The sequence below is a fragment of the Cydia amplana genome, chromosome 16 (assembly GCF_948474715.1).
Source record: "Cydia amplana chromosome 16, ilCydAmpl1.1, whole genome shotgun sequence".
Classification (NCBI taxonomy): Eukaryota; Metazoa; Arthropoda; class Insecta; order Lepidoptera; family Tortricidae; genus Cydia; species Cydia amplana.
In genome coordinates, this window is record NC_086084.1 from 9,995,498 (window position 1) to 10,008,617 (window position 13,120).

The 13,120-nt window shown below is 42.1% G+C and overlaps 1 protein-coding gene across 9 annotated transcripts in view; it reads left to right on the plus strand.

Moving 5' to 3' along the window:
* The window catches only part of LOC134654947 (sodium channel protein 60E-like), a 238,672-nt gene that overhangs the window by 95,958 nt on the left and 129,594 nt on the right, over positions 1–13,120 (plus strand). For 8 of the 9 annotated variants that reach the window (XM_063510368.1, XM_063510374.1, XM_063510370.1 and 5 more), the window contains exon 2: positions 3,658–4,001. In XM_063510368.1, the coding sequence (XP_063366438.1) occupies positions 3,749–4,001 (253 nt within the window). In that variant the 5' untranslated portion in view covers positions 3,658–3,748. Of the gene's footprint in view, positions 1–3,606; positions 4,002–13,120 lie in introns of those variants that run through there. The other variant, XM_063510369.1, reaches the window with a different exon arrangement.

Here is a 13,120-nt window from a genome sequence, read left to right on the forward strand (position 1 = left end):
CCGGACTGCGAATGCGAAGTTACCACAGACTTATCCGGATTGCTACTATGTTGAGTTAATTTTGACGTTTTCACTGGTTTAACTACCATAAATTTAGTTTATCTAAAACGAAAATCTAATTTGTTAGACGATAAGGCGTTGGCGCTCCTTTTACAAGACAAATACATTTAAAATATCACGCGAAGCGGCACGATTGAAGTTACACAATAAGCTCTCGGCATGTCGCCGCTGCTTTTGTCGCGCGAGCTTTATGCGGTCTCATATACAATGCATATATGGTTAGGAATGGCTGACAGGGAGTGAAACTACCTACTTAGCTTCGACGGTATGAAATAGCTATCCGATTCGAGTACCGACGCGACTTCAGATAGGTAATTTAAGTTTTAGCATACTTGCTAGTGATATTGTACGAGTTTTAATGACTTCTTGCACTCGCAGGTATCTACCTAATTCTGTAAAAAGGGTAAAACTCTACTTATTACGCCATGAATTATATCGGAGATGGTATGGGCATGTAATGAGGAGGGATGAATGTCATATAGTCAAAAGAATGTTAGGGATCAATGTTGACGGATGGAGAGCGGGTGGTAGACCCAATAAACGATTGGATGGATTGTGTGAAAGAGGATATGAGAAAAAAAGGATTGAGTGCTGAGGTGACGCAAGATAGAGGAGAATGGAAGAGAATAACATGTTGCCCGACCCCACATAACGTGGGATAAGGGCAGGAGGAAGAAGAAGAACAATAATTATATCGTAGAGCAAAATGTAGTGATTTATGAAATAAAGTATGACAATGGATTATATCGCGTTTACAGCGTTGTTGAACTTTTATAGCGTTTGTGGTTAACGGGAGACTACGAACGCAGTAAAGGGTTTGAAAAGTCTGGATGTAATTTAAAATCAGTTTGCTTAGTTTTATGGCATGTTACTCATGTAATAAACTATGTTTCGTGGTAACTAGCGGATTAATTATGCCCAAAGTATATGTAAGGTATTTATAAAAAAAATATCGTAATAAAATTGCAAGTCAATAGATTTCAATGGCTGTTGTCAAAGAGGTCATTAATTTTTTCAGTTGTCGAAAACAAAGTAGAACTAGGTACGATGGGTAGCAACTATTAACCACTTTAAAGTGCATGTCGGTTGCTATTAATGAATGTACCTACACACGATTTATAGATTCTGATTTCACTTCGGATGCCCCATATTGCGATGCATGCATAATGACGAGTATTCATGCAAATCATAGTTTCCGTCGATGTCGTAGTGTTTACTGGAGTTAATCCTATCCACCGAATTTATACATTTAGTGGATTACCTACCGTAAAACCATATAACTATTGTCTATTTATACTGCAACTGTGAGTCAAAGGTTTACCACGTATTTAGGTATCAATACCCATTTTTCTTTGGTTTTCTTCTAAATATTTTCTTCCATTTATAAAAATACTTTGCCTTAAGACTGCGTTTCTCAAAATTTAAGACATTAGAGTTAGTTTTGGATAATTTGGAGCATAGTTGGGAAATTTTGGACTATAGTTTGGAACAACATTTTCTCACAGAGCTCGTATTTTGAAATGAAAACTCAGCTTAACTAACCAAAACGTTCCAATATTGATCCTTCAAATGCACATATTGAGGATAATGACGAAACTAGCAATTAAGCGACTTTCAAAATGCAGAATAGTGCCCCTGTATGTGTTTGGCACATACGTTTTGTTATGCTGATTTAATTTAACGAAATCCAATTACAACGGTTATTCGTATTTCAATTTCGTATTCATGCACAGGGTTGATAGGAGTACGGGAATTATTTCAATTGCATTTTCATTAGTCTCTAGAGCTCTGATTATATCACGACGGTTGATGCAAACTAAAAGAGAAAAGGTTTTGTAAAGAAAGTTTAAAAACTAATAAATATAAGGAAGATATGGCATGATGGCTTGGTGAGATAATAATAATTATACTGAGTGGAAGCAGGAACCGCACTGAAACTTGACAGCGCTATTTTATGTTGTCATTGTGTCTACTAGGCATGTTTTTTATTTATTGACTTTTATAGTTTAAAATAAAGATGTCTTATTACCCGACAGGTGCGACGCTACAAATGCTAATGTGTTTATCAGTCTATCTATGTATGTTTGTTCCTTTGTAACACTCTAGATACCAAACGCGTGGGCTGATTTTGACGATTTCTATTGTGGACATTTTTTCTTTAAAATAAATACGTGAAAGGACCCGTCGCTGCCAGGGTTTTTCACGGGGTCTAAACATAAACGTGCCGGATAAGCCTGGTTAACCGGATATCGAGTGTGTCCGGGTCACTGACCGCGACCGTAATGGCAGCTAATCGGAAGCTAAACTGACGCGTCGGTGCCTACTCAACCTCTAAGTAGATATATCACATTTTAAACACCATTTGTTAAAAAAATGAACGTCTCTCTTTTAATAACACATTTATGATTGTTTTTATTTAAACAAATCTAGTCGGGAAGATAGTATTTAAATAAATCTAGACGGGAAGATAGGGCTTTTTGTTTTTTATTCCCCAGCATAAAAATTGAATCAAATCCTTAATGTCAAATGGTTAAAAATTGTTTTTATTGTGTAGATATTTATAATCGTTGCTTTGATATCACTAAATAAGTAAGATTACCTAATACATGTTTTAAATCACTAAACTAGTGTCTTATTTTATATAACAATAGTAGAACATCATGTTTTCGTAAAAAAAGCAGAGTAGGTACCTCTTTTAACTAAAGGTTTTTCTTACACATTTGAATTGTAATATATTTTACAAAAGGTTTATTATACATATGGATAGCATTTATAGCAACAACTAACTATTCCGAAGTGTGATATGACTGATATGTGAATCAACGCATGCATGCACACTCACACGTAAATCCTATAATTAATAACCACCACACTGGTGACGCTGTCAGTCTAACGCACACACTATAATCACCCGGTGAAATTAATTGTTACTCTAACAGGGGGCATATTCGGAAACAAAATATAGGATACCAATAGGTACTAATTATGTTATTCGGTTTTTCAAAGCTCATCTAACATGAATAAGTAGGCTTGTCGTAGCTGGTTAATCATAGAAATACTGCATAAATGCAAGGATCTCGTGAACGAGCGATGCACTAGTCAAATCGTTATCGTATTTTATGGTTTTGAACAAACCTCAGGGAAATTTGTCGAGGAATTATTGGGTCAAACCTAGACAATCGGAAAGCGTTAATGATCATAATACTGCGGGTCAGTTCACTCGTTCGGGACATTATTGGTTATTAGGGATGATATTGACGCAATCATATTAGTATTTGGAATAGAATATTGCCACTAATAGGTTAATTTTAGCTATTAAATAATTGATTCTATTAGTGAGTTATACAGTCATTTAATTTACTGCTATTTATGAGTTTAGTCACGTTAATATTGCGACAAGTTGCCTACTTGCAAAAAATATTGAGACTGAACCCAGTGAAAATTATTTCAAATTAATTAGGCATGTTTGCATGTAACCAGGCGAGTTCAGTGGTAACTGTTAACTTCAAATTTGAACATGAATTTTTTACGTTACTAAAACATTTTTTACGTTTTTACATAGATGCTCAACTAGATTTGCGTTCTCTTTGTTCGCAGGCAGTAATCCAAAATGGCGTCGTCATTCGGTGCGAGCGTGTGAGCTCGCGCGGGGCCGCGTAGCGATGGGCGATCGCACGTAGCCCCCGTCATGGAGGAGGACGAGCGGCGGCTGTCGTTCCCGCCGCCGGCGCCGCTCAACTCGCCCGGCGAGGAGATCGACGGCTCGCGGCTGCTCGGCGAGATCGTGCGCACGCTCGAGGCGACCAACCCGGAGGCGGCGGCGCCGCTTGTCGCCTCGCAGTCGCGCGATGCGCTCGACGTCGAGTGCGAGCGGCCGCGGCGTGAGGAGTTGCGTATACCGCTCGAGGGTGTCACCTTCTCCAGCGATGCGCAGGCAAAAGGTGAGTCTATAACTTGTTATCTGTATTATCATCACCCATTGTGCAACTACATAACGGGGTGGCAACAATGTAACTATATCGAACAAAATCACCGCACGGAGTGGCGAAGGGCCACGAAGAGAGGAGATACCCATACCGCCTGAGAGCGACGCCTATCCGTTTAGGAACTTTTTTCTTTCATAGGTTTTGTTAGATACGAATGCTAGGAAAAAAACAACAGGTTGCACTCCGGGAGTGCCGGCAGAAGTGAAAACTCAATGACATTGTAACAGTTTTTCGATCAGGTCACGTGTCCGTCTTACGAATTTTTAATTATTCGAATCTGTCGGTCACGTGACCTGTCGCAAGTTTAACATTTTTTCCCCACCTCAAAAAGTGCGCAGCGCCGCTAAAGAAGTTTTCACTTCAAAAATTCACCCAACCTTACATATTATCATGAATAGTATCATCAATTTACATGACAGCGCTTATCATACTACCTGGTCATCATATTACCATTTTTCTCATCAACCAAACTCCAAAAGCGTTATCAGCAATCACAACATAATGTCCCCCGAACGCCAATCCATACGTTACCCGATTGATCGAAGAAAAACGCTCTGTAACGCTGACGCGCCGATCACACGCGAGTGAGCTATCCGGTGTTGATCCAGCTTGATTGATAGCGCTTGGTGACAGCAGTCGCTGTCGCATCTAGAGACACATGGACGGTACACTCGGGTAAACGAATACGCTGACTGTATTTTGCGAGACTATTGAAAACCGTCTCGTCTCGTTCATGTTGATATACCTAAGGAAAATAGCGCTTGTAGTGGTTTTTTGAAGAAAAAGAATACAAAAATACTATAAAAAGACCTTCAGCTCTCACTTATTTCCACTAAATGTTCCAGTATCTTCGGTTTTGGCCGTAGGGAATGTGTACAGAAAATATTACATGAAAATTTGCGACGTTGTTTTTCTCGATTAACCACAAATAATTTAAAGAGGAATGATCCAATGCAGAAACCATGAAACTTACCGGATTCATTTCACAGATTACTTCGTTAAATTGGCAGTAACATATAATTTTACTTTATTATTTTTTACATTTTACCTTTTGTCAAAAATGCAATTCCGCAATCCGTTATAACATTCTATTAAAATCTCGTCGTGTTCTCTTATCTCGATAATAACTAAAGTGACTTCAAGTGCCTCAACATTTAATAACTAATATTATTATAACGTCTTTATTATATTCTAAAATTATACAATAGAGCTTACTATCGGCGACCGAAGAATAGATTGGATCCCACAATATTTTAACCGGGTATATTTCACGTCAGTGCCTATACAAGCCAATTTATCTCGAATCGTTATTCAATAAGTGTGTTTTTCCTTCTAAGCTGGAAACCTTATCTTTATTGCACATACCTGCACATACCTATACCTACTTACCTATTCAGATTTTTATTGGTAAGAATTATATAGGTATGTCGGACGTTGCTAAACATGAAAGAACACGGATTAATTTTATTACACATAAAACATCAATGTCATGGGTTAGTTTACGTTATCGTGATTATAAATAATCGTCGTAAGTTTATTTAAAAGTAGTGAAAAGGATGGGACTGGTGGACTGTATTAAATGATAAGATTTTACCTTCGGTAAAGTGTGTTTAATTATTATTTATGTTAATATTTACAAGAATAGAAGACCACAGCGTTTGACAACCAAAACAAGGAAAAAATAATAAAAACTCTAAAGAGTCTGCAACATCCTGCCCCTCGTGCAGCTATGCACCAACTACTCTAAGTATTTAAATTAAGCCTTAAGTGGTAATGTTAAGTCTAATTAGTTTTTTGAGGGGACGGCGTAGCGTACCCCCAGCCGTCGCAACGTCCACCACCCTGTTCACGCCATCTCTTCCTGGGAACATATTAGTTACCCTTCCTTTCGGCCATGTTCCTCGCGGCAGGGACTCATCAACTATAATAACTACATCACCTATTTGCAGTTCCTGGCCACGATCTCCCCTTGCATTTAGTCGTATTTGCATTGTTGGCAATACTTCACGCACCCAGCGTTTCCAGAAGTGGTCTGATAACCTTATTGCCTTCTTCCACTCTGAGCGGCCGAACAGGTCACGGTCTTCTAAAGTCGATGGCAGGGTTTGGTTTGATGAACACCCAATTAGGAAGTGGAAAGGTGTTAGGCTGGTTGGATCCTCTGGGTCTGTGGACACGTGCGTCAGTGGGCGAGAATTTGCAATCGCTTCAGCTTCCATCAGCAGCGTTATTAGTGTCTCCTCCTTGGGGAACCTTTCGTTAAGTGTTGCCTTCAGTGCCACTTTTACTGTCCTTACGAGACGCTCCCAACATCCTCCAAATGACGGCGCTGCAGCGGGAATAAAACTCCACCTGATTCCTCTGGTCGCTGCTTCTTGTTGAATATCATCTGAGTAGAATTGACGTAGAATGCGGTTTGCTCCAATGAAGGCGGTCCCGTTGTCTGAGTAAATTGTATTCGGGACACCTCGTCTGGCAATGAAACGTCTCAAACTCATTATGGCGGAGTCTGAAGAAAGGCTGTGTACCAATTCCAGGTGTAATGCCCTTGTTGTGAGGCATGTGTAAAGGGCCACGTAACGTTTCTCATGGCGGCGGCCGACAGTAACATTGACAGGGCCAAAATAGTCTAAGCCAGTAAATGTAAATGCCCGCTGGTGGTGAGCGAGCCTTTGAGGTGGTAGGTCTCCAGTGACAGGGTTCATAGGCTTCGATTTGCGAATCTTGCAGAGTAGGCATTTGTGAGCGATTGATCGGACTGTATCTCGGAGCCTCAAAAGCCAGAACCTTTGCCTTAGTTCATTAATGACGTATTCGTTATTCGCATGACCTGCTCGTCTGTGGTAATTAATACTGTACTAACAGCCGGGCGACCGGGTGACAACCATCTAGTAGGATCGGGAATCGTGATTCAGGGTCGATGTCTTCTACGGCTTTTATCCTTCCAGCCAAGTAAATTAAATTATCTTCTCCCAGAGAGGGCGATAGTTTGATGAGGCGGCTGTTTGAAGGTATCGGTTTCGAGTTGACGATGTAGTTGAATTCTTGAGAGAAACTGTCCAATTGAATCCGTTGTAAAATGTGCCTTTCAGCGGCTTTTATCAGGTCGGCATTCAAGGGTGTGTGAGTGGTGGACGCTGATGAACAGCGCGAGCGGGAGAGAACCGCTCCGCTATTTGATTTCGAATTTCGAATTGAGGCCAAAATGTTACCGAAAATAGCCGCAGCTTGATGTACCCGGGCTGTGGCACGTAACAAACGAAGCCAGTCATTAAAACGTTCAAAATTTGCTGTGACTGGAGTTGGCAAACGTGTATTGATTGAAGTCAGTCCTACCAACTCGTTTGGTTGACATTTAAGTTCTTCGCGAACTGGTGCGACATTAAGTGGCTCTGTGGGCCAATCCTCTGGGGACTTGAGGAGAAATGATGGACCAGAGAACCACCTATGCGAAGGCGTCAAATCAATTGGGCGAAGTCTGGTTGCGTCGTCAGCCACATTCAAGTCTGTCGGTACCCAGTGCCAGTCTTTGACAGCAGAATTTTCCAAAATTTCGCCGAGGCGGTGGGCAACGAAAGGCTTAAAGGCTCGTGTATCACTACGCAACCATTGGAGGACAGTCATCGAATCGGTCCAAAAATATGTGCGCTTTGGTTTTTTGCGATGGCTGTCCTTAATAATGAGTGCGATTCGGGAAGCTATCAAAGCGGCTTGCACTTCCAAACGCGGGATAGACGTCGGTTTCAGAGGAGAGACTCTCGTTTTGCTTACGATGAGAGTGAGCTCGACATTACCATCAGGGTACACCAATCGCCAATATGCTACGCAAGCATAGGCGAGCTCACTTGCATCTGCAAGAACGTGCAATTCTAGGAAAGAAGGTTCCGAGCCTCTTACCTTTGAATACCAACGCGGGATCTTTAACGAAGAAACCTTTAAAAGGTCTTGAAACCATTCAAACCACTTGGATGCTTCGGTCTGTGGGAGTTCCGTATCCCAATCGATGTTAGATCTCCAAGTTTGTTGGAACAATATTCGTCCCTTAACTACTATAGGTCCTAAAAGACCCAGTGGGTCATAAACGCGCATGACATGGGACAGAACCTTTCGTTTTGTTAGTGAAGTAGGAATCGTTTCTTTTAAACCTGTGCGAAACCCTAACGTGTCTAAGGTAGGATTCCACGCTATGCCTAGGGCTCGGATGCTGTTGGTAGGCTCTCCAAGGTCGATTTCCAACGGCTGAGCGGCTCTAAGGTCATCGGGGACAAGTTTAAGAGCCTCTCGCTCATTGGATATCCATCCTCGCATCTCAAAGCAGGCGGCGTTGTGCACAGCGATAATGTCTGCCGCTAACTGAGCAGCTTCGTTGACGCCATCTTGTGAGTCGATGTAGTCATCCATGTAGTGGCTAAACAAAATGGCGTCCACGGCTTGTGGATGCGAATCAGCATGTTCAAGAGCATTTTTATTTTTAATAAATTGCGCGATAAAGGGGCTACAGCAGGCACCGAAGATGACAGACGTCATTCTGTACTCCTTAATGGCGATCGTTTTATCGGGTCTCCACAGAAAACGAAGAGCGTCCCTATCTTGCTCCCTTACCCGCACTTGAGGAAACATCTCTTTGATATCTGCGGTTATCCCAACACAACTTTCCCGAAAACGAAACAAGACTTTAAGTAGAGGCTGAAGCAGGTCAGGACCCGACAGCAGTAAGGAGTTCAGGCTAACTCCCTCATTCCTGGCTGCTGCGTCATGGACTACTCTAACCTTTCGTTTTTGAGGGTGGTAAACGCCGAAATGTGGAAGGTAGAGGCGCATGTTGTCAGAATTTTTATTGTGCGCGTAGTAAGTATTTGGCGCACATTCCTCTGCGTAACCCTTAGCTATCATATTGTTAATAAATGCGCTGTACGCCTTAGTGAACTCAACCTCTTTGCACATGCGCCGTTCCAAACTTAAAAAACGTGACATCGCCTGTGGGTAACTATCAGGGACACGCTGTATACCGTCACGCCAAGGCATGCCTACTTCAAATCGACCAGTGGGCAGTCGTTTGGCAGTTGTTTCCAAAATGTCAACTGCGCGCTGGTCTTGTTTGCTATGCAATGTTTCAGTTTTAGTTATTCCTATAGAGTCGAGTTTATATTGTTCTTTGATTAAAGACTCTAAGTTCTCATCATTAATAATGTCGGTGTGTGTGTAATTAATAAATTCAACCAACTTCGTTTTGCTAGAAACAACGCCGTACAAAACCCAGCCTAGTGCTGTCAAAACAGCGGCTGGCTCGTTGATTCCACCAACACGAACGTCACGGGGGATTGACAAGTGCCAATGTTCGGCGCCTATTAAAATAGTCGGTGTAGCGTCTTCATATGTAATAACATCGGTTAAATCGGTCAAATGTGAAAAAGATTCAAGCGCTTCACGTTTGAGTGACTGTGTCCGCAAACCTACATTATCCACGCAACGAGCATTTTTCACTAAAAACGTTTCCTTTGTATACCTACCCTTAATTTCAAAATCGACATATGATATAGTAGTTTGACATTGAAGTTGGCACACACCATTCACTGTAATGGTCTCTTTTGGCCCAGTCGCCCCTATCCGCGCGGCAATACTGGAATCTATAAGACTCGCAGTGCTCCCGTCATCAAGGAACGCGTACACGTTACAGGATCCAGTAGGGCCCGCGACAGTGACAGGTATGATCTTTAGATGGGCGCGCGGATGGAGAGCTACGTTAGGTTTTTGTGTGCCGGTAGAGGTAGTAGACACTATTACTTTGTCGTCGGTGGGTTGGTAAGGGGAAGTACATGACGTATCGTTTTCAATATTAATTGAATTATCAATTTCATTGTTAGTTGCCTGGTCGTGAAGAACGTTGACTAGCGGAGCTGGCGGTGACTGTTGGTGGAGAAGCGCGTTGTGACGAAAGGAGCAGCCGTCAACGCCGCACGGTTTCACCAGACACGCTTTCCACTTGTGTGGACTAGCCCTTAAACACCTATAGCAAACTTTTGCTTGACGTAACCACTGCCATCGTTCATCGACAGATATAGATTTAAATTTAGAACAATCCTTAATATTGTGCTCATTGTTACAAAATACGCAGGCTTGTTTTTTAGTACGATCGCCTTTAATTGACGATTTTGATTGCACATTAATATTGTGAACGCTTTCACGCTTTTGCATTTTATCGACAATGGGTTGCGATTGTGTCGCACTAAACTCTGGTGACAACCCGAAACGAATATGTTGGTCGAACTCGCGTTTTAAAAAGTCAGACAGAATTTCAAGCTTAGGACGCCCTGTGGCATCTAGTGTGGCGAAGTCTGTCCACCGAATTTTCATTGTAGGGTTAAGTTTCCCTAATACAGCGTGAAATAACTCGGGAGAATACAAGTATTCCAAATGGTTTAATAACTTTATTGTAGAAATGGAATTGCGTACCTTATTAGAGAGTACTCCAAGTTCTTTCAAGTCATTACCCAGGCGCGGAAGGTTTTTTAATGCATTGACCTCTTTGTAGACGATGAGCTCGGGGCGGGCGAAGTTGTCCTCTAGAGCGCGCATGACCTCTTCGGGGTCCTCCGTGGACATCAAGAGTGCCGCCACAGCGTCTCGCGCGGGGCCGCGGAGTGCATTATGGAGCCGATTAATATTATCTAGAGGAGAAAAGTTATTTTTTGTAACATTGTAGATACGTTTAAATTGCAACCATTGCAGCGTGTTACCCGTAAATTGAGGTAATTCCAGTTTCTTTACACTGGAAGCTGAGGCGAGAGCCTTTGCTGCGGCCGCGGTGTCAGCTACCGCTTGCAAGAGAATAGGTTGGCCAAGCTCCGTGGATATGAGCGGGTGCCTAAGGCCGGCCGCTTCGGAGTGGCCAAGGTCCGTGGGAATGAGCGGGTGCCTAAGGCCGGCCGCCTCGGACGCTTTGATGGCGATTCCAGGTTCTGATTGGTGATTGAGGGAGTTAATAGGGAATGCAGATACCCGAGTGGCCTTCGGTGGTGGTACCGTGAGGCCGGGAGATGGAACAGAGAAACGTTGCTCGCATCCTACTGCAGGAATGTCCTTATTAACACAAGTGTCAAAATCGTGATTTTCTATCCATTTTTTGGTTCTATCTACGCTCACCCGTGTAGAACTACGATGACTTGCGCGGCTGCTTTCGGCGTCGGCGTCAATAGCTTGGAGCTCGGCTTGTAGTTCGCGCTCTTCAACTTGCCGCTGTAGCTCCGCAAGTTGACGTTCTCGTTCGCGCTCCCGCGCGGCGAATGCCGCCTCACGCTCGCGCTCTCGTTGGGCGAGTGCCTGGTCGCGGTCGCGCTCGTGGGCGGCAAGCTCCTGCTCTCGTTTCAAGCGGCGGCGGAGGGCGAGTGCTTCAGCTGCGGCTTTTTGTGCTTTTACGGTCGCCGACGAACGAGATGATTTGCTTTGCGCCGTGTGCACGCTAGGTGCCCTATCGTCTGGCTGAAAAGAGCTGTGGGGCTGCGGAGGTGCTAAGCCGGTGTCGGGATTAGTCGACATTATTTTACTTTTGCTACGGGTGATCATACGATGAGAACTGCGTGAAAATGTAAATGTAAACAATGAAAGAAAATAAAATGAAAACACGAAAACGTAACTGTCAAACTAAATAGGCACTGAATAAATGAGGTGAAGGACCAATGAAAAGGATGGGACTGGTGGACTGTATTAAATGATAAGATTTTACCTTCGGTAAAGTGTGTTTAATTATTATTTATGTTAATATTTACAAGAATAGAAGACCACAGCGTTTGACAACCAAAACAAGGAAAAAATAATAAAAACTCTAAAGAGTCTGCAACAAGTAGAGTACAACGTATATTCGTTATATATTGTACATCCACTTGACCGACCGGTCTGGCCTAGTGGGTAGTGACCCTGCCTGTGAAGCCGCGGTCCTGGGTTCGAATCCCACTAAGGGCATTTATTTGTGTGATGTGCACAGATATTTGTTCCTGAGTCATGGTTGTTTTCTATATTTAAGTATTTGTATATTATATATATCGTTGTCTGAGTACCCACAACACAAGCTTTCTTGAGCTTACCGTGGGGCTTAGTCAATTTGTGTAATAATGTCCTATAATATTTATTTATTTATTTTATTTATTTATCCACTGTAAATGACTCTAAACATAGCGGTACTTATATTTATAACAATACCTATTTATTTGTGAGTATGTAGCAAATTGTGCCTGCTAGCCGGGTTAGTCTTGGGGCAATTCAAGTGCTAATAGCATTCCCAGGGGACGTAAGCTAATTGCTCTGAATTCTGCTACGAATTCCTCCTGAGACACCTATCCTTAGTCGCATTTGACGACAAGTTACGACCTTTGCCTGTTTCTGATTGAGGCAGTACGTTGAAGAGCTGAACTTCAGTAGGTACTTGATTCGCTTACAATACGAGTCCTACGTTCTGCGCATGTGTTGTACATAGATGTAGTACATTACACGGTAGGTCTTTTAGGTATTGTTACATTTTATGGTTAGTTTACATGCAAAATATATCCATTGTTTTTCCCGTTCAGTCGATGTTAAGCATTTTCGCGCGTGCTTGTGCAGTTTGGTATATTTTAGTGACTGAAATGAGTGACTTTCTGATGCAAGTACAACTCTGCCATTTTGAAAAAGAAAAAATTATCGACCAAAAAAAATTTCAATTCTTCACACTAAATCTTACATCATGAAACAATTGCCTAATTTTTTAATTAAATGATTATCGCAGTGTCAAAGTGGGTTAACTTCTTGCCAGCTTTCATTTTAAGATAAACCAATGAAACTCAAAAGGCTTCCGAAACTACGAAACATTTCCCGTTTGGAGTCAGTTACTGAGGAAAGCCCTCAAGAAATTGCACTTGAAGAAGAATTCGACAATGACGAATCAATGTTTCAAGGTACATATTATATTATTATAATAGTTAACGTCTGAATAGAAATGACAGAAAGTGATGAAGATTGACATAGTTACTGAATAGCTTTTCCCTTTCCGGAATCATCCAGCATATGCAATGAGTAGGTGTAAATCGTTTTATACTGAGATA